Source organism: Delphinus delphis, chromosome 1, assembly GCF_949987515.2.
Source record: "Delphinus delphis chromosome 1, mDelDel1.2, whole genome shotgun sequence".
Taxonomy (NCBI): domain Eukaryota; kingdom Metazoa; phylum Chordata; class Mammalia; order Artiodactyla; family Delphinidae; genus Delphinus; species Delphinus delphis.
Window position 1 is genome coordinate 96,454,350 of NC_082683.1, and position 27,185 is coordinate 96,481,534.

The window sequence follows — 27,185 nt, forward strand, 5'->3', positions numbered from 1 at the left end:
GGCAGCTTGAAGCGGGGCTGGGGTTTCCTTCTTCCTGAGGGTAGGCAAGGGGCAGAGCTCTGTCCCTGGTGATTTGCAGCTGGCCCATGCCCTCGGGTCGGGTAGTGACCCCTGGCTGGCTGTGCTTCCCAAGACCCCCTACTTTAAATGATTCAACTGTGCCACTCCATACCCTGCTGATCTCAAGATGTTCTCAAGAAAAGTTATGTTCATTTGCTAACTCTTATTATTATTATTAATTTTTTGCGGTACGCGGGCCTCTCACTGTTGTGGCCTCTCCCATTGCAGAGCACAGGCTCTGGACGCGCAGGCTCAGCGGCCATGGCTCACGGGCCCAGCCGCTCCGCGGCATGTGGGATCCTCCCGGACCGGGACACGAACCCGTGTCCCCTGCATCGGCAGGCGGACTCTCAACCACTGCGCCACCAGGGGAGCCCCAGTCGGTAACTCTTACATGAGAAAAAAAAATAGAGGAAAGTAGAAGATGTCCCTCGGCTGAAGAGGGTCCCCAATATGCCGCCAAGAGAATTATTTGTTTTTAATTTAACTGCTTTTATTTAATGAAATATTTCAACATGGGTTGAAGAATAATACTAAAACAATCACCCACATACTCTCTGCGGCTTCAGAAATTGAAGGATTATTCTTTCATGAGAAGAAGAGAGTCATGCAGGGCCTGAACTGGGCCAGGGGCCCCCCGGGGCTCTCCAGGAGGACGCAGCTGACTTATTTCAGTGGGCAATTGGCCAGCTCAGATTTATGACCCAATATAGAGCAGCTTCCATTTATTGTATTGCTCAGTCAGCACCGGCTGGAAATGATACCTGCTTCCTTTCTGTGAGGCCCTGCCTCTGTGTCCTCACGGGCTGCGCGGGCAGGTGGCTCCTGCAGCTGTCTGCTCTGATGCTCCACCATCGCCGTGTTCGGACCACCCTGAGTTTTTACTTTCCACGCGTTTCCATGGCTCATCCTGTGTGAGGGACTGTGGAGCTCACTCTTTTCCGGGGACTGGGAAACAACCATTTGCTTCCTCACGGCAACTCACAGACCACAGCCTTTTGGGTTTTTAATGACAGAGCCCAGAACGGGCAGGAGGGCTGTGTTGGGTCTTGCGCTTATATTAGCTCTTCCAGGTGGATGGGTTCCTCGTAGGAGAAGACGAACTGTTTCATTTTTTCTTTCTCGTGTTTTCGCCCTCACCAGGGACCTGGACTTTGCATCCCAGCCAGGGGGGTTGGGACCTTGCTAGCATCTGCAAGTGCAAAAGCTGTACTCAAAGAAGGTTTTCACAGTACGTATTGTTTTAATGACCATCTGGGTGATGCTTGCTAACCTTCCCTCTGCAGCAGGCCACTCAGAGCACACCTGACTATGTTCTTCTCTTCTCAAAACCCTTCAGGGGTCCCCATTGCCTTGAATTTGATTAAAAGTCCAAGTTTGGGCATTCAGTTCCTTCATGAACTCCTGCCTGCTTACCCACCGAATCTGGTCTCTCACTCCTTCTTGCATTGAATTTTTAACTAAATTAAAAAAAAACTTTAAACTAAACACTAAACTGAGTTCATTTCTGCACATTCCCCCGCACGCTCCCCCCTCCCTCCAAAATCAGGCTCTGCTCATTCCCAGGATGCTTTTCAACTTCCCTCACCTTCCAACCTGCCTGATACCACACCCCGCCCCCCCCGGCCCCGGCCCACATCCCACTAACAACGGTCTGCGCTCAGTGAGGCCATGTGGACGGCTCTGTTGTGGGGAACTGTCACACTTACCCTGGTGGCCATCTCTCTGAGCACAGGTCAGAGCCTCTAGTCTTGAGCACAGTGCCGGTCACGTGGTAATCCTATTGCACAATAACCAATATCAAGGCTGCAAAGGACAAAGAACTTTATTTGGGGTCTTAAGAATTGCAGTTTGGGAGAAAGATTTGGGTAAAACTGAAAAAGTGTTCTGGGGAAATAAAAACAATCAGGGGCTTATAAAGGCAAGAGCCATGAGGCTGCCTTCTGACACAAGAAAGGAAATATTTGTCCTTCAGGGATAGACCATCACAGGTTGTTTTAGGGTAAGGGTCTGATAAGCATCTTGAGTTTCTGGCAGAAGTTCTGGATGACTTTGTCAGGACACTAAGTGGTCAAAAGGTCAGCTTCCACCCAGGCTGGGACGTGCATAAGTCACACTTCCTCAGAGGCCTCCTGGCTCTGTTTTAGAGAGCTCACTTACCAAAACCGACTCCATTTTGATTTCCTTTTCACAATCCCTAGTAGGTGTCCATCGAGTGGACGCAAGGTCTTGGGGTCATTCCTCAGCCTGAGATCCTGACTCCAACCCCAGGTTGTCTTCTACCTTCTGCTGGAGCCCACTGACCAGTCCCCCAGTTCTCAGAAGCAGATTCTTCAGTGTTTTGACTTAGTCACTCAACCCACGAGGACTGAGTAGGTGTCAGCCTAGTTGGGCTGGGGGGTGGGGACAAAGGTGCTCACACTTTGACTGGAGCCACGTGGAAACAGTGACAACAAAATCCAGTGAGAGAGGTTGAGGGATAAGTGCTGAGGAGGCCAGAGGAGGACGCTGCCCACTGTCTGGTTGCTCCTTCCCAGTGTCCTTCCCTGGGCTCCTTCCTCAACCTCTCCCAGGTCCCCAGTCTCTCTGCCCCTACTACACATTCTCTAGGAAATTGCAGCCACGCCAAGGTGTCTACCTTTCCACTGATGACTCCTAAGTATTCAGGCCCAACCTCTCTGTGAGGATCAGAGAGGTTCAGTGACTTGGCCGAGGCCACACAGTGACGAGCAGCAGAGACGGGGCTTGCTCTCAGGCAGAGTGCTGCACCCCTCGAATCTGCTCTTTGCTCCTCAGGTCCACTCCCCCACTTCTTTGCCTTGCTTTGCCTCCTGGAGGCTGACCTGGGGAATGGCCTCCATGGGCTCCTGTGCTGGCTGGTCTCCAGTTGGCTTTGGCTAGTAGGTCCCTCACACCACTGGAGGAAAGGAAGAAAATGGAACTAGGCATTTATTCCTCTGGCATGCTCCCGGTGAGGTCACCTGGGTTGGCAGTCCCTTGGCCAGAAGGTCGCAGAACCTCTCAAGAGAACTCCTCTACGTGGTTCTCTCCTTCTGGTCTATGCAACGGTCTTCTCCCTTGTCTTCTGGCCTGGAACTCCTCCCCTCTGCCGTTACCAGCCCCAAGTTGCTGCACTAGCCCTCGTCTTTCCCCTACACCAAGCCCACACACACTTTTACGAGAAAACTCTCCCTGCACTGTCCTAATTTGAGTCCCTTCCCATTTCTTGTGGGGACCCTGACCGATGCGTGTTCCTTCTCCTGCACATCCTGAATTGGTGAATTATATTGACTCCTACACATTTCTCCAAACGTCCATCATCTGCTACTCTTCCTCCCCCTTCACCCTACTCTCACACCCACAAGTTTCTCAGGTCTGTCCCATGGTCCCACCCCACCTCTGCCACGTAAGGCTGGGCTTTCTCCACCCTCACCCCATCTATTGACATAGCCTCCTGGTTGACAGAGCATCTCCACACTTGACTCCGCTCATCCATCTCGTCCTTGCTGAAGATTCCTTCAAATATAATAGTTCTTCGTCATCCACAAGAAGAAATCTACCTGTATCAGCATGCCTGACCAGGCTCCAGTCTCATCCCTGCTGCTCGTCACTTCCAATCCGTATCCCTGTGCACTGCCCCCAAATGCACTGGGCTCTGTCTGTCTTTCTGCCTTCATAAACATGACTTGTGCTGGCTGGAGCTTCTTCTCTCCACGTCTGTTGAGTGAACTCCACTCAGCCTCTGGCTCCAGCACCCCCTCCTCCAAGGGGCCTGTTCCTTTGGCCGCCGCTGAACCTAGTGCTTTGATGATAGCCTGTCCGTTTCCTGGAATGGATCGCCTGTTTGCTCACCAGCTTCTCCACCTGATGTATGGCAGAGCAGGAGTTGAATCCAAGAGCTGATTCCCAAGCTTACGCCCCTTCCACCACCCTGTACCCTGCTCCCCACAAGAATAGCTACTTCATGGGGTTATTGGGGATAATGCCTGAAACACAGCAGGAGCTCAATACATACTGTTATGAATGAGAGACCAGGCTGGGAGTCCCCCTATCTCATCTCTTATTTTCTGTGCATCTCCTGGTCCTTCTGGTCTCCTGCCTCCCACACTTAAAGTACGTTTCTGGACAAACTGCTGAGGCTCTAGTCAGAGATGAAGCTCCGTCAGGAAGATTGGATACTGGGCCAGCTGTCAGGGAGCCTGGCTTGTCAGGTCTGAAATTGAAAATGTTAGTGATGGGCAGCACTTCAGATGAGTCTCTCTGTGTGTGTGTGTGTGTGTGTGTGTGTGTGTGTGTCTGCGTCAACGTGCTGAGGAGGTGCTATCCATCGGGGTAGGAAGATGGAACTTGCCCCCCAGCAGTCTTGCCTAGCTGCTGGTCTCACTCGACTCTATCTCTAAATTCCTAGTTTCTTTGAAAATCCCACATGGGTCCTTCCCAGAACCAGAAAAATTATTTTTCTTTCTTTCTGAAATAGGGCACCTTAATTCCATGACTCTACTTGCCTAGCATTGAGAGACCTCGTCCACCTCCCATGTTTTGTTATATGTGGTGGAATTTCATTTTTAGGGGAAACCGCTACAGTTCAGCCTGTAGAAGCTGAAGGAAAGAGCAGAGAGCCGGTCATTATGGGGACATAGGGAATTACAGGGCTCCTTCCCCTGCTTAGTGGGGATGTAGTTGATGAAAGGGATAACTGTTATTAACCTCATCTCCTCTCTCCTCCCAAATACCAAGAACAGAGAGGAGCTGCTTCCTGAGCTCAGCCTCGCTGCTCGCACACCAGAACCCATCCCCTTAGAGACCCGCATTTGCCAGGTGGGCTGTTGGGTGGAGTGAGGGGAGATCGTGCCTTTTTTCTGATGTCCCTCACAAGCATCAGTATCTGAGTGAAACCAGAGAGCCCCTGCCTCAGATGGCTGGGACCTGAGCATCCTTTTCCTCCTTTCCCTCCTCCTGGCCCTAGTAGGAACCTGCAAGTTAGAGGTGGAAACAAGTCAAGGGCTTTGGTGAGCCTGGCATTTTTCTTAGTCCTCTCCATCCTCCCTGCCCTTCCTGTCATGGCGCCTGCTGACAGTAATTTCCCAATAGATTGTTTCTCCTGGATAAAGAAGATGTGGTACACATATACAATGGAATACTACTCAATCATAAAAAAGAATGAAATAATACCATCTGCAGCAACATGGCTGGACCTAGAGATTATCATACTAAATAAAGTAAGTCAGAAAGAGAAAGACAAATAGCATATGATACCACTTATAGGTGGAATCTAAAATATGGTAAGCTGTGACAAAGCCAGAGAGAGGCATGGACATATATACACTACCAAACGTAAAATAGATAGCTAGTGGGAAGTAGCCGCATAGCACGGGGAGATCAGCTTGGTGCTTTGTGACCACCTGGAGGGGTGGGATAGGGAGGGTGGGAGGGAGGGAGACGCAAGAGGGAAGAGATATGGGGACATATGTATATGCATAACTGATTCACTTTGTTATAAAGCAGAAACTAACACACCATTGTAAAGCAATTATACTCCAATAAAGATGTAAAAAACAAAACAAAACAAATGAACTTATTCACAAAACAGAAATAGAGGCACTGACATAGAAAGCAAATTTATAGTTACTAAAGGGGAAAGAGGGAGAAGGGATAAATTAAGAGTTTGGGATTAGTAACAGATACACACTACTGTATATAAAACAGATACTCACCAAGGACCTACTGCATAGCACAGGGAACTATATTCAATAGCATGCAACAAACTATAATGGAAAAGAATATGAAAAAGAGTATGTATGTATGTATCTATCTATCTGTCTGAATCACTTTGTTGTATACCTGAATCTAACACAACATAGTAAATCAACTATACTTCAATAAAAATAAATACATACATACATACATGAGTAAATAAAAGGATGCTCCTCCTGGCCTCCCAGTTCATGGCAGTGTTGGTAGGGGTAGGGGTGTGACGTGGAAGCCTGGGGCGTGGGAGAAAGAGGCCTACTGGAAGGGTCTGGCTTTGGTTGCTGCTACTGACTCAGTCCCAGGCCTTTCCCCGTATTTCCAGTTCATCAGCCTAATGTCCCCAGAGCCAGTCCCCACCCAGGCCTTCCTGGAAATGAAGTCATGTCAACAGACTCACAGGAGTATTTCATGGCTGCCTTTCTAAGGAGGTTATGTAGGATGTCAACATGCTCTCTCCTTGCCCTGCTGCCCTCACAACCCCTCACTTATCTCTTTTCCCTGCTTCTCCTTTTCCTTTTTGGTGGTAAAATATACATAACATAAAATTTATCATTTTAATTATCTTTTGAATGCACAGTTCAGTGTTAAATACTCTGTTTTATCCTTGCTCTTAGCAGCCTGAATGAGAAACTCTTTCCTGGGTCAAAGGGGAGAGTCAGCTTGGATGTCCAATATCTCCCATTTAAATTAAGAGCTTCCGTTCCGTGTTAAAAAGAAACTGAGGCACATTAAAAATTTTCGAGCGTATTTGAACATATATCCATCCGAATCAGGCAGCACAAAACCAAAGGTGGTTAAGAGCACACCACTGACAGGAGCTAGGGGCAAACTTTTTATAGAGAAGATGTTGAAGCAAAATGAAGGAATTACTTGCTTGGCTGTAGCTGAAGCAGTTGCCTGACTTGGGAAAGCTCAGTTGCTGTTTGTGATCGGTTGTCCCTAAGTGTCATTTTCTCAGTTTCGAGTACATTGATTCTGACTTAGGTTTGGGGGTGCTTAGGTAGCTACCAAGGCATCAGAACCACCCCAATCTAATGACCTCCTTGTTTACTTACCCAATAATAGCCCATTTGATAGATGTAAATTTCCTGCTGAGCCTGTCTTTCATCAGCTGAAGGCTAATGGGAGGCCTTTTTATTTTTTCAAATAAAAAATTGAAGTGAGCTGGTCCTGATTTCAGAGTGTGCCAACCTACTCTTCCCAGCATGTATAAGGGAAGACTCAGAGCCTACAACGCCCTGAAGGCCACTGGTTTCTGTAGCACAGGTACCGCTGGGGGAGGGGGCACTGGTCCGTGGATGTGGAGGCTTGAGGCCTCAGCTGCTTAGAGTGAGGATGGGTCTTTCGCCAGAAGCTTGAACCTGTTTGGAATGGAGCAAGGTTCCATCTGTGGATGGAGGCCCAAGCCCCCTGACGGGCAGCCCTGGTGTCAGGGTACTTTTGGCCACCAGAAATAGAAGGCACTGACTTCAAGCAACTTAACATGTGGTCAAATCAGGGATCCAGATTCTTTTCATCTTTCCGCTCTGTCATCCTCGGCACTGGATTTTTCTGAAGACTGGTTACCTTGATAGGCCGAATCCTCCAATCCCAATGACGGGAGAAACAGGCACCATGCCCCTGGGTATCATCTGGGAGAAACAAAACACTCTCCAAGCACAGACTTTACGTCCTTCTCTTTAGGCTGGTTGGGCCAACTTAAGTCCTGCATCCACCCTGGAGCCACAGTGGTTACTGGGTGAGCGACGTGATGGGCTGATTTGACCTATGTATACCCAGCGCTGGTACGAGGAGTAACCGTCACTTTCCTGAGTCACAGTTTGTAAGCTCCCTGGGGGTTGTGCTACGTGGAGAAGAGGTACACACTGAATGAAATTTGGTTTCTGTTAGGAGGAAAGATGTGGGAAATGGTCTCCTAGAGCAGTGTTTTTCAAACTATGGTTTAACCCATTGGTGGTCATGAAATCAGGTTACATTATGGCCCACAGGCCAAATTCAGCCCACCACCCATTTTTGTAAATAAAGTTTTATTGGAGCACAGCAGGGCCCATTTCTTTCCTGTCGTCTATGGCAGCTTTCCCACCACAATGGAAACCTTGAGTAGTTACAGCAGAGATTATATGGTCCTCAAAGTCTTAAAGAGTTACTAACTAGACCTTTACAGAAAAAGTTTACTGATCCCTGACTAAAGAGTTGCAACAAGCATTAAAGGATGAAACAGACTAGAGTATCGGAAAATATCAGAGTGCATTGCATGTGACAAGAATGAGTATTACTGAATGAAAGCTTTCAATTTTATATAAACATACATCCATACTTGTGGGTGCTGGGCTATAATTTATTTCTTAAGGTAGATCATAGTAAAACAGTGAAAAACTGCTCTAGAGCACTGATTATTTTCCTTTTTTCTTTCTTTCTTTTTCCTTTCTTTCTTGTTTCTGTCTTTGTTTCTTTCTTTCTTTCTTCTTTTTCTCAAGGTATAATTGACATATAACATTATATTAGTTTCTGTACCATGTAATGATTTGATGTTTGTATACATTGTGAAATAAAAGCACCATTCATTTTTCACATAGAAATAGCTTCTTTTTTTTTTTTTTTTTTTTTTTTTTTTGCGGTACGCGGGCCTCTCACTGTTGTGGCCTCTCCCGTTGCAGAGCACAGGCTCCGGACGCGCAGGCTCAGCGGCCATGGCTCACGGGCCCAGCCGCTCCGCGGCATGTGGGATCCTCCCGGACTGGGGCACAAACCCGTGTCCCCTGCATCGGCAGGCGGACTCTCAACCACTGCGCCACCAGGGAAGCCCGAAATAGCTTTTTAAGGAGGTCGGTTTGTAATAGTGCTGTCCCTTGGTTTGGGTGTCACCTACCTACCTGAGAGGCTAGGTGATGAGAGGCTAGGGCAGATGCCTTGAGTTAACAAGAGGGGCCATGAAACCAGTTTTTGGTAGTGACCTGGGAGTGCCGGCTGAGCAGGAGTCTGGCAAGAAGAAAGCTGGCTGGCAGAGTCAGACTCAGGAGGGTCCATGCTGGGAGGCGGAGGCCCTCACTGTAGGTTCCACCACAACCCAGCCCAGCAAGTCCCCTGCCTCTTGTCAAAGTGAAGGAAGACCTCTGAGCTGCTGCTATGCTAACAGTCTGTGACTTTCAGAGGGACGTCCACCTCATTCCATGGATGGAAAACCAAGGACCAGAGGAGACCCCCCTCCGAGAACTCAGGGGCAGGATTAGGGGCTCTAGCCACTCAGGGGCTTTCTACCCACCTTCCTCCTGACCCTGAGTTTCCTTTGGCTCAAGCTCCATCTCTACCTAGGAATTTGCTTGTGTGGACTGGACCAGATGGGAACTGTCTGGGAGTACTGATCGCCGGGCTTTCCTCTTCAGAGGACCCTGCTCTGACCTGCACAAAGGGGAGGAAATCTCTCCAGCTGCCCGGGAAAGGGAGTCTGGCCCACCACAGGTTTCCCTGTTTCTGGGCCTCTGACGGTTAGCAATTGTCTTCCTTGTCCTCCATCTCTGGGCCATCCTCTTGCTGAGCTGGGAGTAATTAGAGTGCAAGCAGGCTGAAGTCGCCCAACTGTCTCCCAGACCTCCCTGCCCTGCTGTTAGCAAGGCAGCACGAGCCTGTTTATGGCTGCTGCCACTTCAAAGACATTGCTAGGCTCCTATAGACGGGTGGCTTTGACATTTATAGGGGAACCAACCAGTTCATGAAACAGAGAGATTTCTGGTGCCTGGGAGATACTCTTATGGGAAGAAGAAATCCATCCCAGATAGGAATGTTCAGAAATTTGTTGGAAATATCCAGCCAAGGGCACATACTAACCCCATGCTTCTTTTTTTTTTTTTTTTTAACATCTTTATTGGAGTATAATTGCTTTACAATGGTGTGTTAGTTTCTGCTGTATAACAAAGTCAATCAGCTATATGTATACATATACCCCCATATCTCCTCCCTCTTGCATCTCCCTCCCACCCTCCCTATCCCACCCCTCTAGGTGGACACAAAGCACCGAGCTGATCTCCCTGTGCTATGCAGCTGCTTCCCACTAGCTAGCTATTTTACATTTGGTAGTGTATATATGTCCACGTCACTCTCTCACTTCGTCCCAGCTTACCCTTCCCCCTCAAGTTCATTCTCTACGTCTGCATCTTTATTCCTATCCTGCCCCTAGGTTCTTCAGAACCTTTTTTTTTTTTTTTAGATTCCATATATATGTGTTAGCATACAGTATTTCTGATGTAACCTCATGGCTAGACAGGCAGAGGGCTCTGAGCATGTCCATGGAGAGGAGGCCTCAGTAATGCCACCCAGATGAGGGGACTCCATCTCAGCAGGTGTCCTGGGGGACTGGGCTCTCCTTTCTAGAACTGCCTCTAGGGCTTTAAGGGAATATTCAAGACCAGTTGCCCAGTGGTCTTTTAACAAGTCAAAGCACAAGTCCTTTGAAAAAGTGAACTGACATGGAACCCCAGGATGTGACAGCTGAGGGTAGCTGCTCTGCGGGACAGAGTAGGGGCCCTTGGCTGGACCTCACTAGCCGTGGGAGCTCCCCCTCCCCCAGGAGAGTCCCTGAGGCACAGCGTCTGCAAACTCCTATTTTGTGGAGGATGCAGATGAAGTCTGAAGATGGTGAGTAGCAAGCTGACTTGGGTTTCCCCAGAAGCAGAGGCTGAGACAAACATGTGGTTGCTGGTGGTTTATTTGGGAGGTGATTCTAACAAATAGGAGTGAGGAGTAGGGGAAAGGAGGCAGGGAAGGAGGGAATGCTAATGAAAAATGTGTTCTCTCTGATACAGCCTGGATTCTTCCAGGGTCTTCTAGGTTGGTTGGAGCATTTATCGGCTGGCTCCCATCCTCCTGGTTGAAGGCTTCCTGGGACTGGGTAGAAATTAACTCCCTGTACTTGCAGGCTGAGCTCCTGCAGGGCAGAGAAGATGTTGGGGTCTCAGATGGGAAGAAGTGGTCTTCCGGAGACCGACCCTGTCAGCACAGGTAAATCTGAGCTCGTGTGGAACTTTCCATCTCAGCTGACCCTGAAATCAGAGACAAGCCCAGGGGATGTGACATCCGTCATGAGGCCCCAACAGAGCCTGCTATGAGGGACTTGTCCAAGGTCCAGAAAATCAGTGAGCTGGGCCTAGGAGCAGGGCTCACCAAGCAAGAATAACAGGAGGTTTCTGTGTATGTAACTGACTGTGCACCATCAGACACAGACATAAAATCAGACACATCTCTCTCCCTGTCTCATACACACACTCAGACATTTGACCCTTAGCATTCGCAAGGACTGTGGAAATGAACAAAGACCAAAGGAGGAAAGCAGAGACTATTTATTCTGAGCTTACTATTGCAAGGGAGTCAGCCACCAGCCTTGGGTTTTGGCAGGGACACAAAGGCAGGCAGAAGAGTGGGAAAGCTCTATAGTGGGAAAAAGATGGCTTCAGGTGTGCCCTGTTTGGAGACCGCTGGCTGAGGGAAGCTGTAGGTGAGCCGACAGGGGGCATCCTGTGTGATTGGCTAGGGGAGTATATTTGGCTTTCTCTGGTTGGTCAAAAATTAGGGAAGCTGTTCGTTATTAATCCAGTCCTGGGCATCTAGAGCTGATTGTTTATGCAGGTTATCGTTGGGCTTCTTGGACTATTGCTAGAGACAGCAAGCACGCTTCCTACAAGCCTGACTTCTAACCGGCTTCCTGGGCCAGTTACTCTAGCTAAGGGGTGAGTTCCTGGGCTGGTGGCTTCAGATATTGGGGGTCAGAGTTCTGTTTTTATATATGGTCTGGCCACTGCCCATTTGTATATTCAGTCTCTTAGGATCTTAAAAGCTACCAAAGGCAAGAATTGTCTCTGCCTCTCTCCCAGACAGTAAGCCGTGTTCCTGTTCTGAACACATCTGGAAACAAGAGGCTCCCTGCCTCTGTGCATCTCATATCTCTACCTGCTGGAATCGTCTTCCTTGTCCTGGGCTCAAACCTTCTCCCAGTAACTTCCACACTGTCATCCCGCTTTTCGCCCCCTGGAGCAACGCAGAGCGAGCTTCAGCCACCTTCCTTCTAGCGGCCTTTCTCCTATGTAAGAGGCCGTGTAGCATGGCGGTCAGGAGTAGGCGTTTAAAGTCAGACTTGGGGTCAGATTCCAGCCCTGTGACTTGCCATCTGTTTGACTTGGATAATTACCAAGCTTCCATTTTCTCAGCTATGAAGTGGGTAATGATACCTCCTCAGGACTGCGGTAAGCATTAAATCAGGTGGTACTGTAGACGGCTCAGTAATGGAGTGCTACTGAGGTCGCCTTCATGCCTGCTTTTCCAGGCTAAGCACCTAAAGCCCCCTCGCCTCTCCCTCACTTGGTTGCTTGGTTGCCATTTCAAGACCTCCAGCCCACATACCCCCTCTGGCTACAAATGGGCCTGTGGTGAGATGGGGAGGCAGCGCAGGTTCTGGGACTCTGCCACCTAGGGCTAGAGGGTCTGGAAGCTGAGGGGTGAGGGTGGTGGGAGAAGGGACAACTCATGGGCTGTCTGGGGAGACAGGTGGTCAGGAGATTAGCAGGCAGCACTTCTGGGTGGGACCCAAGGACTGTAAGGCAGGTGGGGTAGGAAACTGTCCTGCCCATCATCTAACCTTCAAACTCAACTCGGATCCCCACAGTTTGGGAACACAGTCTAAGAGACAAGGGCCCCCAGGCATTCTCCCTAAGTCCAGACTGTGGAGCAAGCCTCTGGGCTCAAGGCCCCTTGCTGTCCTGTCCCTCTTGTGCCCCAGAGTCCCTCGAATATGAACCTCCATGGAGCAGGGAAAGGGCTGGACTGGACAGCAATAAACCTGGCTTTGTGGGTGGGTGGGAGAGACCCAGAGTGGGACAGGGGAGGGGCCATGGGATGGAATAATGTGGTGGGGCTGGGAGAAGACAGTGGAGTTTATTGATCTCCTCTGTGTCCCTTCTTCAGTCCTTACTGGCTGATCTGCCAGCCTGGCAGTTCCCAAGTGAGCCCGCATCCTGGGTCTGATGCTGGCCAGGCACTGAGGCGGTACAAGCATGGCTTATGATGGGCGGGCATGGCCGCCTCCTTTCCAGGCTTCTGCCAAACCAACACGGATTTTCTTTAACAAGAGTCCCAACCCCAAGACCTGAGAAGATGGTCATGTTACTGTCGTTTTCGACTTTAGACCTAAATGATGGGGGTTCCCTCTGGGCTGAGGACCGATGTCCCACTTCCGGGAAAGACATCACAGTTGGCAAGTGTGTTAGCACGCCCTCTCCCTTTGGGCGTCTCAAAAACACGGGAGGGGAGGAGTGAGGGAATCCTGGCTAATGTAAGTGGCAGAGCCAGGATCCAAAACCAGGCTTCTTCGTTCTACACCTCCTTCTCTTCTTCCTCTGCCATAGCTGGATGGAGAGTTTGGACTCTGCTGCTGTCTTGTGATGTGGCTTCAGGAGATTCCATAACCCTTCTGAGCTGAGCTCCTTCTCTGTGGAGTGAGGAGGTAGGGAGACACTAAGTTGCCTTGGGACTCAGACTTGAGAGTGAAAATGCCAAGGGGTACCTACAGTGGATGCTGGCGAGAGTGGAACGAAGGCCTCTCCTTCCCATAGCTGGCTTCTCCCGGACGCCGTCGGCCAGCCTGGGCCTATCGTAACTCTGGGCAGTGACACCAGTGTCCTTACAATGCCTGGGACTTTAAGCTCCTATGTAGACCCTGAGGAATTGTGATGGAGGAGTTTAGTCAAAATAATCAGATGCCACCGGGCCCTCAGATTTCCATTAGGAAAAAAGTGTTCCTTTTTCTTAGAAGAGGTTACGAAATAAACCAACAGGGGCTTCCCTGGTGGCACAGTGGTTAGGAATCCACCTGCCAATGCAGGGGACATGGGTTCGAGCCCTGGTCTGGGAAGATCCCACATGCGGCGGAGCAGTGAAGCCTGTGCGCCACAACTACTGAGCCTGCGCTCTGGAGCCCGCGAGCCACAACTACTGAAGCCCACATGCAGCAACTACTGAAGCCTGTGAGCCTGGAGCCCGTGCTCCACAACAGGAGAAGCCACCACAATGAGAGGGCCGCACACTGCAACGAAGAGTAGCCCCTGCTCACTGCAACTGGAGAAAGCCCGCTTGCAGCAGTGAAGACCCAACCCAGCCAAAAATAAATAAATAAGATAAATAAATTTTAAAAAAAGAAAAAGAAATAAACAAACAAACATAAGCTGTAAATTCCTGGGGCGTCTTCAAGAAGCCAAGATAAATGAGAACTAGTCATCCTGCCTGACCCCTGAGCGGTGAAGCTGGTGGACTATCTGTTTATTTCTGGTCCCCTGGGTTCACTTGCTCTGGACCGTCTGAGAAGCCTGTTCACTTCCCAAGGTGAGGGCAGAGCAATGTCTCTATTCAAACGTGCTCTTCAGAGAGGCCATCTCTGTGGCGATTGCTTGTAGAGGAAATGGGGTGTTTTGATGTGCTGTCGGGTGGCCAGAACCTGGCCGTGTGGGTCCCCATTCCAGGAGCATCCCTGATGGGACCCCCGCTGGAAGAGATGAGGAACAGAAAGAGATGGATAGCCTTTGCGTGAGTGTCTGTGCTAGTTTCCTACGGCTGCCTAACAAGTTGCCCCAAACCTGATGGCTTAAAACAACAGGAATGTATTCTCTCACAGTTCTGGAGGCCAGAAGTCTGAAATCAAGGTGTTGGCAGGGCCATTTGCCCTCCTAGGCTCTGGGGGAGAATCTTCCCTTGCCTCTTCTAGCTGCTGGTAGCTCTTAGCATTCCTTGGCTTGTGATAGCATAACTCCATCTTCACATGGCCTTCTCCTCTTTTCTCCCTAATAAGGACACGTGCCATTGGAGTTAGGACTCACTGGGTAACCCAGGATGATCTCATGTCAAGATCCTCTACTTAATTACATTTGCAAAAACCCTTTTTCCAAATAAGGTCACATTCACAGGTTGGAGTGGGATGGGGTCATGTCTTTTGGGGGCCACCTTTCAACCTGCAATAGTGTCTAAGCACTCTGCCCCGTTGTGTCATGTACTTTTCACAATGCACCTGGGAGGAGGGTATCATTCTCATTTTTCAGAAGAGAAAACTGAGGTTCAGAGAGGTGTGATAACTTCTGCAAGTTTATACCCATCAGTAAGTGGCCGGACTGGGATGGGAACCTAGGGCTTATACACCCAGACAAGAAGGAAGGAGACCAGCATGTGGAAGGTATGGAGGAACAAAGCAGATTGGCCCAAGGAGGAGCTGTGAGCGGTTTTGTGTTGCTGGAAAGGGGAATGTGTGAGGGTGGGGGTGATGGAGATGAAGCTGGAGGGGGAGCAGGGCTGGGCCATTCATACCCTTGGCTGCCGGCCCGAGGAGTTTGGGCTTGATCCTGAGGTTGGTGAGGACTCCTTGGAGAACTTTGAGTGAAGACCAGATCTCTGGGCTGTATGGAAGATGGGTAAGCCTGGAAGGAGGGGGCCAGTCAGGAAGATGTTAGGAGATGCTGGTGGTGAAGACGGAAATGGTGGTAGAGTCTGAGGTCCAGGGGAGGGCTGAGTGACAGGATGACATGACTGATGAAAGCAGGGAAATTCAGGAATCTAGGAAACTCCCAGGTTGGGCCACTGAGTGTGTTGCGGTGTCACTATTGGAGAAGGGAACACAACAGGAAGGATGGGGCGGCGGGCACCCATGCTTTGTAGCTGCGCGAGAGCTTTGAACACCTTCCCTGTGTTCAGTTATGAGTTGATTACTTCCCAGGGTCCTTGCAGAAGGGCACGTGTGGGATCTGCGCCCTGTAACCAGCCCACGTGTGCCTTCCCTTCTGTAGGAACGAAGCAGCAGGAAGAAAGTGGCTCTGCGTGGGGCCTGGATGTCAGCCGATCTGCCCCGGGGGAGACACTTTCCTTGTTAGCCGATTCTGTGGTGTGGTTCTGGGCACTGTTCCTGGATGTGAAGCTCCATCCTGTTTCTCCAGCCATTCAGTGAACTACTTACTAATCTTTATTAATTCCCTTTTGCTTAAGCCAGCGGACTGATTCTGTTATTTGCAACTAAGAACCCTGAGCAATACGAGTGGGTTTAGGCGTGAGAGTGATAAAGGATGCTGGAGGAAGGGGCATGTGAAAGCGAGGTGCCCGGCTATCAGCGTGTGACATCCAATGGGCTGCTGGCTAGACAGGCAGGAGCTGGGGTGGTCGGGGTGGAGAAAAGTCGGGGGTCATCAGAACGTAGGTGGCTGTGAAGCTCCCTTGGGTGCGGGGGGAGGGACAGGGGGCTAGTGGGAGTGCAGCCCCAGGGCATCTCTGGAGGAGATTGAGAAGGGTGGGGGGACCTGGAGAAAGCGATGTCATGACAAGTAAGAGAAGGATTTAAAGAAAGAGTAGGTGCCTGTGTCAACACCTGCAAGTGTGCCAGATGTGGATTGAAAATGGCGCTTTGTATTTGGCATTTTTTTTGCTTTTTATTATTTTAATTTAAGTTTTTTTCTTTCTTTTCTTTTTTTTTGGCCGTGTGGTATGCAGGATCTTAGTTCCCTGACCAAGGATCAAACCCGCACCCCCTGGATTGGGAGTGCAGAGTCTTAACCGCTGGACCACTGGCGAAGTCCCTGTTTATTTTTTTAAAAAAATATTTTATTGAATTAATTAATTTATTTTGGCCGCACCTCATGGCTTGTGGGATCTTAGATCCCCAACCAGGGATTGAACCTGGGCCCTCGGCAGTGAACATGGAGTCTTAACCACTGGACCACCAGGGAATTCCCTATTTTTTATCTTTTAATTAAAAAATTTTATTGAAGTATAGTTGACTTAACAATATGGTGTTAATTTCCGCTGTGTATTTGGCATTTAGAGGACAAGGGCAGCTTAGAGGAAGTGGTTTCACTGGTGGGGTAGGAAGAGAAGTGAGGCTGGAGAGGGCTGAGGAGGGGAAAGGAGGAGAGGAAGGTGGTCTATCTACCTAGAAGCTCACTGTGTGGGGAAGGAGAGGAACAAGGTGCAAGCTGAAGGAGAGAGCAGGGCCGCGTTCAAGGGTAAGTTCAAGGGCAGCGGCTGTGAGCGAGAGCTTGTGACGTGGACAGTGTCAGGGTGACCGCGGGTGACGGGTCCAGGTTGTGGGATGTTTCTTCTTAGGTACTTGATAGTCTCTGATACATTGTAATCATGTCTTCCATTTAACTCCGTCTTCCAGTTGTAGAATAAAGCAGTCTCGTGATCAGTCACTGGAACCTCAGTTAGACAGTCGGGATGGAAGTAACTTGGTGGGGACTCAAGATTCAAGGACTGATGGGAACCTGGTCCTTGGTTTTAAAAATCCAGCGAGTTCTGAAGATGAGGTAGATGGGGTACAAGTTGTCTGTGGGTTAGGGAGACTCAGGGGCCTAGGATGGAATCTACCTGGATCCAGATCAGGAGCCAGTTCACCTTGTGACCCCTTCTTGTGGGAACAGCCGCTAACAGCATTAGTCCTGTTGTTCTGTGTGACCCCAGGCACTGCACTCTGCCTGCTCTAATTGGCCGCTTCAGCTGCTTCTGCTTCTTTTTGACAACTTTTCCCCCGAATGTGTCCAGCCTAAGGTCCTAGCTAAGTTTGGCTAGCCTGAACTTATGACCCTGTACCTCACTGAACCTAGTCTCTTCTCTAAGTCTCCTCACGCTGCTTCAGGAGTTTTTAGGTATTTTTGTACTATGGGCGCCTTGGAAGCCCATGACTCCCACTTAGAATAGTGTTTTAAAATGTATAAAATAAAATATGTAGGATTAGAAAGCATTATATTGAATATATAAATATATTTAAATATATATATTTATATATATTATATATATTTATATATAAATATATTTATATTGAATATATAAATATTTATATTAAAAACAAATCTGTGATGTGGTCATATATGTGCTTCTTTATTAACATATCGAATAACACAGTCTAGACTAACAGCTACCATGATTTCAATGTCGTGATGAGCAGAGATATTTTGAGCTACGTGCAACAATAGCATATGGCATTAAAAGATCTGTGATTTCTCTTGGTGACAAGAACACAGGTACTATGAATACTTCTGTGTGTGTGGCCTACGGTTAGAAGAGAAGAAAGTGTTACAATTCAGTTAGCAGTTAGTGATAATAGGATGCAATTATTTTTTCTACCCAAGTTCATGGATCCTCTGAATTCTGTTCATCAACTGCTTGGGGAGCTGTGACCCCAGGTTAAGAACTTCTGGCCTGGATGCTCCAGTTTCCATTGTTTGATCGCTTATTTCTTTTTTTGGCCACACTGCGTGGCTTGCGGGATCCTAGTTCCCCAGCCAGGGATGGAACCCGTGCCCCCTGCCGTGGAAGCGTGGAGTCCTAACCACTGGACCACCAGCGAAGTCCCTGGTTGCTTATTTCTTTCTTCAGTGAGTCAGAGTCAGCTCTTATTTAATCATTAACTACTAACGAACCACTGATAAAGTGATCACATGTGTCACTCTCAGGCAGGAGCAGTATGGCCCCTGGACATGTCCTCGCTTTCTAGTTTGCAGAGCCATGGCCTCATGGTAGAGCTGGAAAGGGCCTCGGACCCTCTAGGAGCCAAACTTATCCCATGTAGGAGGGTGAGCGACCTCAGGGACTGTGCCAGGTCAGGGCTACCTGGGCCTGCACCTCCATCCCAGGGCTTTCCCATGCCATAGGCTTTTCCTATGCCCGAGCGAGTGAGCGGCCCTTGCTCACCACACACACACACACACACACACACACACACACGGTTGTATAAACAGTCCCGCAAAATGGTGACACTGGCACCACAGCACTAATGCAGAGAAGCAGGGGCCCGGCCCAGACACGAGGCAGCTCTCTCCTACAAATGCCCACCCGCCTCACTCCCTCTGGCCATGAAGGAGGTGGGAAAGGTTTGCCCAGCACATCTTCTCCCCAGCTTTCCTCTCCCTCAAGGGAGGCAAGTACAGCGTCAACACTTGTCACCATTTCCCCGCTTTCACCACTGTCTTCACCTCTGACCTCCTGCTACGGTCTCTGGTTCCTGCCGGCTTAGCTCAGGGCCCTTCTCTCCTTCCCACTCTCCTTTTCTGCACTACACCTGTCAGCCAAAAAGTAACCCTCATCTGGCTAACACATGTCAAGGATACTGTTGAAATCCACCTGGCAGAGGACAGGAGAGCTCTCAGTTCCAGAGGGAAATTAGACCTGACGGCCGTGAGCTCCTGGCCCTGACTTGTGGAAAGCTCTCTGTGAAAGTCTGCTTACATGAGTTATTGGGCCCAAAACTCCAAAGCTCCCTGGAGTCTCCTCTGGGGTTTCTACCAAGTCACTGCCTATCCCTCGCCTTCCTCTAATTAAACTGGCTTTTCCTCAAGCAACAGTATTCGAGAGAAATAAAGTGCTTTCAATCAATGTTATTGGTCCTGTTTGCAGCAGTATTTCTTGTTACCATTCTTCATGCCATTGTGTGGGATAATTAGTTTGGGGGGGTTGTGGGGAGCGAGGGAGGGGGTGAGAATGGGAGGTGAGGGCGGAATGGGGGTGCTAGCCTGAGAATCGCTGTCATCTAACGTTGTGTCTTGGGATGCGACCTGTGTGAGGCGGGCAGTCTGTGTGGGGCGTCCCGAGCGTGCAGGGCTGCCTCTGTGCCCCCTCCCAGCGCCCGGCACCATGCCGCCTTCTCCCTTGGTAAGTTGCTGGCAGGTGGTGGTGTCTTGGTTCTCCTGTCGTGTGCCTGGCTCAGTGCCACGGTGTACGGATGGGCTGTAGACACTTGTCATTTTGATTCTCACCTTGCAGGAAAATTTCATATGAAGGCAGACAGGCCCATCTTTTTACAATAGAAATTGCCAATAGTTGAAAATGCTGCTGTGTGCCAAGCGTTGTGCTGAGAACTTCACAAGCACCATCTCGCTTAACTCTCCAAAAGCAGCCAGAGAGATCCTTCAAAGTGTAAATCACATCCTGCCCCTCCTCTGCTCCAGACACTCCAAGGGCACCCATCACACTTGTTGTCAGGCCCCTACCATGTCCTACAAGGCTGGTATGGCATGACCCCTGGCTCCTGCTTCAACAGCATCCCCTCCTCTCCCTTCCCCTGTTCACCACACTCCTTACTGCTCCCGGAACTGGCCAAGAAGGGCCTGCCACAGGGCCTTTGCACCGCTTCTTCCCCCCAGGCTCTGCCCAGCTCACTTCTTCACTTCATCAGTCTTCTCAAGTGTCTCTTTGGAGAGACCCTCACCCCATCTAAAGCACCACCCGTGTCACGCTCTGTCATCTTCCCTGCCTTCCTTTTTTTTTTTTTTAACATCTTTATTGGAGTATAATTGCTTTACAATGTTGTGTTAGTTTCTGTTATATAACAAAGCCTGCCTTCCTTTTTAATAGCACTCCACAAACCTAGCCATGTTATTACAAATCTATTTGTTTATTTGTCTATTACCTGTCTCCCCCACATGAGGGCAGGGACCTTGTTTTGTTCACTGCTCTATTTCCAGCACCAAGAACGGTGCCTTCAATATAGTAGTTGTGAAGAAATATATAGTCAACGAATAAATAATGGACGAATACTCACAAAACCCCATGATGTAAGTGCTACTCTTAACTCCGTGTTATAGATGAGAAAACTGAGGCTTAGAGAGATTCTCGCTATTCTCAGGGTCATAAAACTAATGACCCTGGAATAAGAAGTCAACGCCCCAGTCTGTCTCTGGGGTCTTATCTGAGCTGCTGTGCTGGGTCCTCTCTCTTTGCACTCATAAATACCTGTCAGCGTGTCTATGTGGGAGCCCTATTCCCCTGAGACACTCCAAGAAAAAAGTGTTTGGTGGATGAATCTGTTTAGGAAATAACTACAAGTTGCATTTCTCTGCTTGGTTTTTCAAATACTTGTTAGCCTATGAAAGGCTCTGAAAAATCCTTCAGTAAAAAAGCTAGTTGAACTGTGTAATCAGTGTTTCCCAGAGCTTCACCTGTGGAAATCTTATGTTTATGTATTTCTGTGCGTAACACCTATTAGCATATTGGGGGACGTAACTTGGGTGCCAATGGCTTTTATCACTGTGGAGAGAAGCGGGGATTGTCTGGTAAAGGGTCCTGGGAGCTCTCTGGGTCGGCTGGCATGGGGAGATCTGGGCTAGGTGCTTCCCCACACAGCAGGAGGGGCCGTGCCCAGAGTCACCTTCCCCAGGACTGGTGTCTGCATCCACGGTGTTTGTTCGCCCTTGGATAAGGCCACTCTCATGCTCAACGCATAAAACAGGAGGGCGCGTGGCTCCTGGTACCTTTTAGCTGCAGCCCAGCCCAAGCACGCTTTTCCACAGGGACCTGTGGCCTGGCTCATCTTCTGCCCTCTGGTTCCTGAGCCTCTTAGAGGGCGATTCCTTGTGAGTTTTTCAGGAACATCAACCCCACAAGCCTGGCCTTGTTTTCTCACTGTCTCATGTCTCCCCACTGGAATTTTAACCTTCTAGGGGACCATGGACACTGCCTTCCCACTGTGTCCTCTCAGCCCCCAGCTCGTGCTGAGCAGACAGTTAAGTGCCCAGATTGTTCTTGTTGGCTTGCGTGTGAGGGAATGATCCTGAGCGTCTGTCGCATGGTTTGGCGCAGGGAAGGGTAAATGGCGATGCTGTAAATCCCTTGATTTATTGCCAAAGCCTTCCCCACCCCGCCCCAAGCAGAATAGAAGGATGTCCCAGAGGCAGAGAGTACTGCGGGGTACGATGCACGGAGCCGACTGGATCTCTGCGTCCTGAGAGTCAGAGCAACTGTCACTGCCGCCGATGGTTCATTTATTGGTTTTCGTGGTGATTTGATGTCATTAGGGATTCAGGTCTCATCTCCATCTCTGAGATCATCTGAATAACAGTGTGAAGAGGAAGAGAATAGAGGAGACAGGCGTCCACGGGCAGCCTGGATCGGACGGTATAAATCTCTGGGGAGAGCCTGGCCTTCCCAGCTGGCGGGCTTGAGGCTGAGCGGGGCCGGCAGTGTTTGCCATCACCCCAAAGTGACCATGAGAGGTACCACGCGAGTCTCAGTCATGCTCCTCCTTGTGACTGTGTCCGACTGTGCCGTGATCACAGGGGTAAGTCGTCCAATATTCTCTACTCCCTGGGTTTTGGGAGGACGTCAGGGTCTGCGTGGGTTGGGAGCCAGGAACCGAACAGGAGGCAAACCAAGGGCGTGGGGAGCCAGCCACCAGACAGCACTTCCGAGAGGCATTTCACAGAATTTTCACGTTAGTTAGACCTCACTCTGCTAAAGGGCATCTGCTTTTGAGAAACTGTGTGTAAATCAGATTCTGCTCTCAGTGCATTAGGAGAGCATTGCAAATTCTGAAGTTTGGAACTTTGGTCAAAAGAAGATTCCTATTGTGTAATAATGACTTCTTTTAGAATGTGGATTAGCACCCCCTAATCTATCTTTTGTGTAAACTTTGGTTTTCATGTATGGTCTAGACCACACGTCAAGTGTAATTTACGTAGCAAGTTGACTTAAAGGCTGTGACCTTATTTAGCTTCTATTGGGTACGTTTAATCTCTGCTGTCTCTACTCTTAAAGAAAGCCTGTCCTGAAACTCTTTCTTTCCCTTATGGTTTATGTGTTTTCACTCGGTGCCCAGGTCTGATAAGAATAAGGGCGATGCCAACACCTGGCTGAGTGACCCAGAAGCAAGTGTCGGATAACAAGTAGAAATCCGGTCCCACTGTGGGCACACCCGGGCGGGCACATCATGGTATTCAAGACACCCCAACTGTGGTTCTCTCTCAGAAGTTTGGCTTCACCTGGACCTACCCTCACATGGGCACATGTTGTGTGACAGTGGTGGGACAATTCTTACCAAAACAGAAAGTAATGGCTTACCCGAGAGTTTTCCAGATAAAAGCCACCAGAAAAAAAAGAAAAGAGGGACATTCACTTTTGTTTCAACTTCCTCTAACTTTTTACACAGAGAATGGAAATGTAGAGAAAGGCCAAACCATTCCTGGAATTGAATTAATTTTAATGTTCACAGAAAAGGAAATTTCTTTCTTCTCTCTTTTAGAGGAAAAAGACTGAGTTTCAAAGGAGAACAAGTATCAAAGGCAAGCCAAAGCTTTGGAGACCCAGAGCATAAATACAACTGTCAGGGCAGAATTGTACCTAATGAATGTAAACCACCAAAGGCTGTCTTCCTATTGTGTAGCTTGGAGATCAGGAGGGTAAGAGCAGAGGATAGAAGCCGTGGTTACCCTGCCGAGAGGGACGGGTGCAGCGGGTTGACCCTGAGTCTGGCCAGGGATGGGGAAGCAGAGGGGCGTGGGAGGCAGGTCTGAGAGATGAGGAAATATCTTCCTAGGAAAGGCTCCAGTTTGACACTTTGCAAAGCACAGAAGGAGAGGAAGCTGCGGTAAGAGGACACACATGACAGACCCGACCACAGGTAGTTAGAACTGTTCCCTCTGCGCTCCGGGCCTTGCTGCTGCCCTGAGTCTGACCCTCAGGAAGAGGCTGGGTTCTACCATCCCCGCACTCCCCTGCTCCCAGGACTGTGACCATCCCAAATGCAGGCCTGGGGGGTCCCTCTTCCCAGAGGGCGACAGCGATGCCCCACCTATCTGGTGGAAGAGTCAGGTGGGGTCTACTCGGCCCTAACCCTGAGCTTTCAGGGACCGGCTGGTGTGTGAGAAGTACCCTCGCTAGGCTGGAGACCGGAGTGGCGAGGTGACTGCCGCCTACACCTCCTCTGCGTGACGAGCAGCCCCGGCATCTCCCACCTTCCTCCTGGGGCCGAGCACATTGTGGGTCTTACAGTTCCTGCCTTGCCCCACAGGCAGCCAGAGGGCCCTCCATGGCCTTGTGTTGGTAAATAAGAGCCCAAACCCCGCTCCCAATTTTGGTTCAGAAAAGCCGCAAAGCTTCTCTGGAAGTGGAAAGCCTGGGTGCTTCTCCAGTGTGGCCTCCTGTGAGTCTGGAGCCGTTCCGTTCTGTCTTTCCCGATCCAGGCTTTTGTTTAAAGCGGGCTTGGGTGGCTTTACAGACGGCACCTTCCAGGTCACTTAGTCCCTGCTCTGGGAGCCCAGCCCAGAGGGGTCCATCCCTCTCTGGGGGCCAGGCAGGCCAGCAGAGAAGCCCCAGGGGAAACACCTGTCAAGGGGTGCTGGACCCTCAGATGAGGCTGGGCTTCTAGTGAGGACCGAGGGGGACACCATGGGCAGGGGAGGCACCAACCCTGAGTGCTGCCAGGTGAGGGCTGGAGAGTCCACATCCACAGAAACTCAGCACTGACCCCCTGGGGTGCAGGCCATTGGGGCCCTCCCCCGCCTGAGGATTTGAATTAATTCAACCCCACCAGCATCCACGGAGCATCTCCTGTGCTAGAAAACCTCCACCTCCTAAGCTCTAGTCCCGTTGGAAGAGGACAGCCTCCCTGCCGAGTGGCCTCGAAGGAGTTGGGGGCTCCTCCGATCCAGCTCTGCTGCCCAGCTGAGCCCCGAGCACCCTGCCGAGAGAGGCGCGGGGGCAGCAGTGCCCTAGGTGTCCCGGGAGGCCGCGGCCTGGGTGCTGTTCCCAGCACCTCTCTCAAGGGCTTTTGGATGTGCGTTGCCTCTGGTTTCTCTGGGTTGGGCCTAATGGGCACTAACGACCCCTTTGTCTTCCACCCCGCAGGCCTGCGAGTGGGACGTCCAGTGCAGGGCGGGCACCTGCTGCGCAGTCAGCCTGTGGCTGCGTGGGCTGCGGGTGTGCACCCCGCTGGGGTGGGAAGGAGAGGAGTGCTACCCCGGCAGCCACAAGGTACTGCTCACACTTGCTCAGGGCACAAGGCCACGAGCCAGAGCCGGCACTGGACCGCAGTGTTCTGACTCCAGTCTAGGAATATCTCACTGCCTCCTTGCTTTGGGGGTGGCCTGGGGTGCAGTGGGGTCCCAATCACATAGCCTGTTAGACCTGGGGGCTGGGACCCCAGCTCCTCATTTGCTGAAGGGTCCTGGGCATCAGTCACCTCATGCATACAACGAGGGGAGTAGACGACACGTCTGATGTTTGTTGCTGGTCTGATGAATTCCAGCTCTGAGAGGCTCCTGAATGCCCTTTGCTGCACGGCATCCTTCCCTCAAGAACACGACGTGGGAAGACTGTAAAATGGGCTCCCAGCCAGGGCCTGGGGTGGGGGAGGGGCAGGGTGAGGCTGGCCAGGCCCCTGGTGCACACACTTTAAGGAGGTTCACCCTTCTGTGCCCCAGGTGCCCAGCGCCTGCCTTGCTCCCTCAGGAGCTCCCAGCAGAGAGGGCACAGAAAGGCCACAAGGCCTTTGCTTCTGAACGTGAGGTGGATGCAGCAGCAACTGTGGGCTTGTACACCCTTCCCGGGGCTTCCTGTGCTCCAGGACGCCCTTCAAGCCCCTCTGGGGAGCACACCTGCACCCAGGGGCATCATCCGGCTGTGGTCCTCCCTGGCAGGGTCTGCCTGGGAGTGAGGAGGTGGGGGGAGACAGACGGGACAGAGTACAGTCCTCGTGGTCCTGGGGTGTGTCAGGGGGTTCAGCCGCAGATCTATATGCCCAAAGCAGGCAGCAGAGGTGATACAAGCTAATGCGGAGTGCTTGCTATGTGCCACCCTTCGTATTAAGTGCTCTTTGCAAGTTTAAACCTCTTCAGGTTTACAGTGTAAACCCCTTTACAACCATAGGTGGTCGCCTCTATTATTAATCCATTTTACAGACAATAAATTGAGGCACAGAGAAGCTAAATAACTTGTCAGTTGCCACACAGCTGGGAAGTGGCAGACCTAGGACTGGAGCCCAGGCTGCCTGACTGCCTATGCTCTGAACCTCTCCTATTCATCCCCTTTGAGGAAAGCTCAGTGGTTTCGCCCTCCTCTGGGTGTGAATCACCCGGCAGGGACCACGTCCTGTGTAGCTGCATCCCCGGCACCCAACACGGGATGGAGAGTATAACGGGTGAGCTATAAGTGATAGTCAGTTACGGATGTAGGTGTGAGTTTGTGAGTGGTCACGTGTGCTGGGTCAGCGAGGGGCCCCGGGTGGGCAATGTGAGGGCCTGTGGGGTTTTAGGGCTGTGGCTGTTCACAGTGTGTCACAGCCAGATTGCCTGCGTTCAAATCCTGGCTCCTCCACACGTTGGCTGTGTGATTTTGGCACGTTGCTTAGCCACTCTGTGCCTCAGTTTCCTCCTCTGTAAAACTGTTTTTGTTGTGCTGGGATGGTGGCAGTGAGACATTGGCCAGGGCTGGGCCGGCCAGAGGCTCCTGCCCTGGGGACCATCTCCCTTTGGTGAAGGTGCCACCCTCTTCTCTTCTCTCCCCAGGTCCCTTTCTTCAGAAAACGCCAGCACCACACCTGCCCCTGCCTGCCCAGCCTGCTGTGCTCCAGAGGTCGGGATGGCAGGTACCGCTGCTCCACTGACTTGAAGAACGTCAACTTGTAGGAGCTTGTCTGGTCTCCCGACACCCACTGGGCCTCTTCCTGAGCACAGGCTGGGGTGGTCTCTCTTGGACTTTTATTTCTGCCCTGTGGCCCAATCCTGCAACCCACTGCTGTCGCATCCCCACTCCCCGCACTGCCTACCTACCCCCCTCCTCCCTAGCGCACACAGGTGCACCCACGAGACACGCGCCACAGGGTGACCTGCAGGGTCCAGGCTGGTGGCTGTGGTCCTGGGAGTAGTCTGTGTGCACTGCTCAGGCTGCCTGCGGGGCTGCTAGTAGCAGGAACATATTCCTTCCTCATGTCTCCGTCTGCCTGCCCTGCCTCTCTCCGTCCTGCACATACTCCTCTGCCTGAGTCGGTGAGCTCGAGGAAGGCGTGGGGAGCCAGGAGGTCAGTCGCCCTCCAGACGGCTTCTATGGGGCCAGCCTGTGGCCTGCCCCCCGGGCCAGAACTGTGGGCCTCCAAGGCCCCTCGTAGCGCAAGTTACGTTACCCAGCGATGCCCCCAGTCCCACCGCCTCCCCATGAAACGCAGACGGTGGTGGTTCAGTCTAAACGAGCTGTTGACATTTTAGGTGGCAATGAGGGAGTTACCTTCGACAGCTCCTTCCAAGGGTCAAGAGCAGGTCTGTGACCTTGAGGAGGCCTCTGGCATCTGGTCAGCTTGGGGAGGGGTCAGGAGCGGGGGTGGGGCAGGCCGATCACTGATTTCGGACACAGGAGGCAACTACCATCCAGGACCACAGCCAGGCTGCATGTGCCCCGCATCTAAACAAGTCATCTTCTCTAGAGAGTGAGGTCTGCCTGAAGTTCAAAGCAGTTTGTCTGGGCGTTATATCACTGGTCTCCATCTCGTCTGAAACACCAGCCTCACTCAGCACCTCACATCTGGCCCCTGCCCGAGGCTTGCCCAGGTCAGCATGCTGATGCTAGAAGCTGTGCACACTGACCACTAGTTGCAGAAT

General features: G+C 50.9%; 1 protein-coding gene across 1 annotated transcript; it reads left to right on the plus strand.

Moving 5' to 3' along the window:
- The first annotated feature begins 21,805 nt into the window (after nucleotides 1-21,805).
- PROK1 (prokineticin 1) lies at nucleotides 21,806-26,219 on the plus strand. Its single transcript, XM_060008297.1, has 3 exons — nucleotides 21,806-21,877; nucleotides 24,442-24,567; nucleotides 26,100-26,219. Exons 1-3 carry the CDS (start codon nucleotides 21,806-21,808, stop codon nucleotides 26,217-26,219), a joined length of 318 nt encoding a protein of 105 aa, XP_059864280.1.
- The last annotated feature ends 966 nt before the right edge of the window (nucleotides 26,220-27,185 follow it).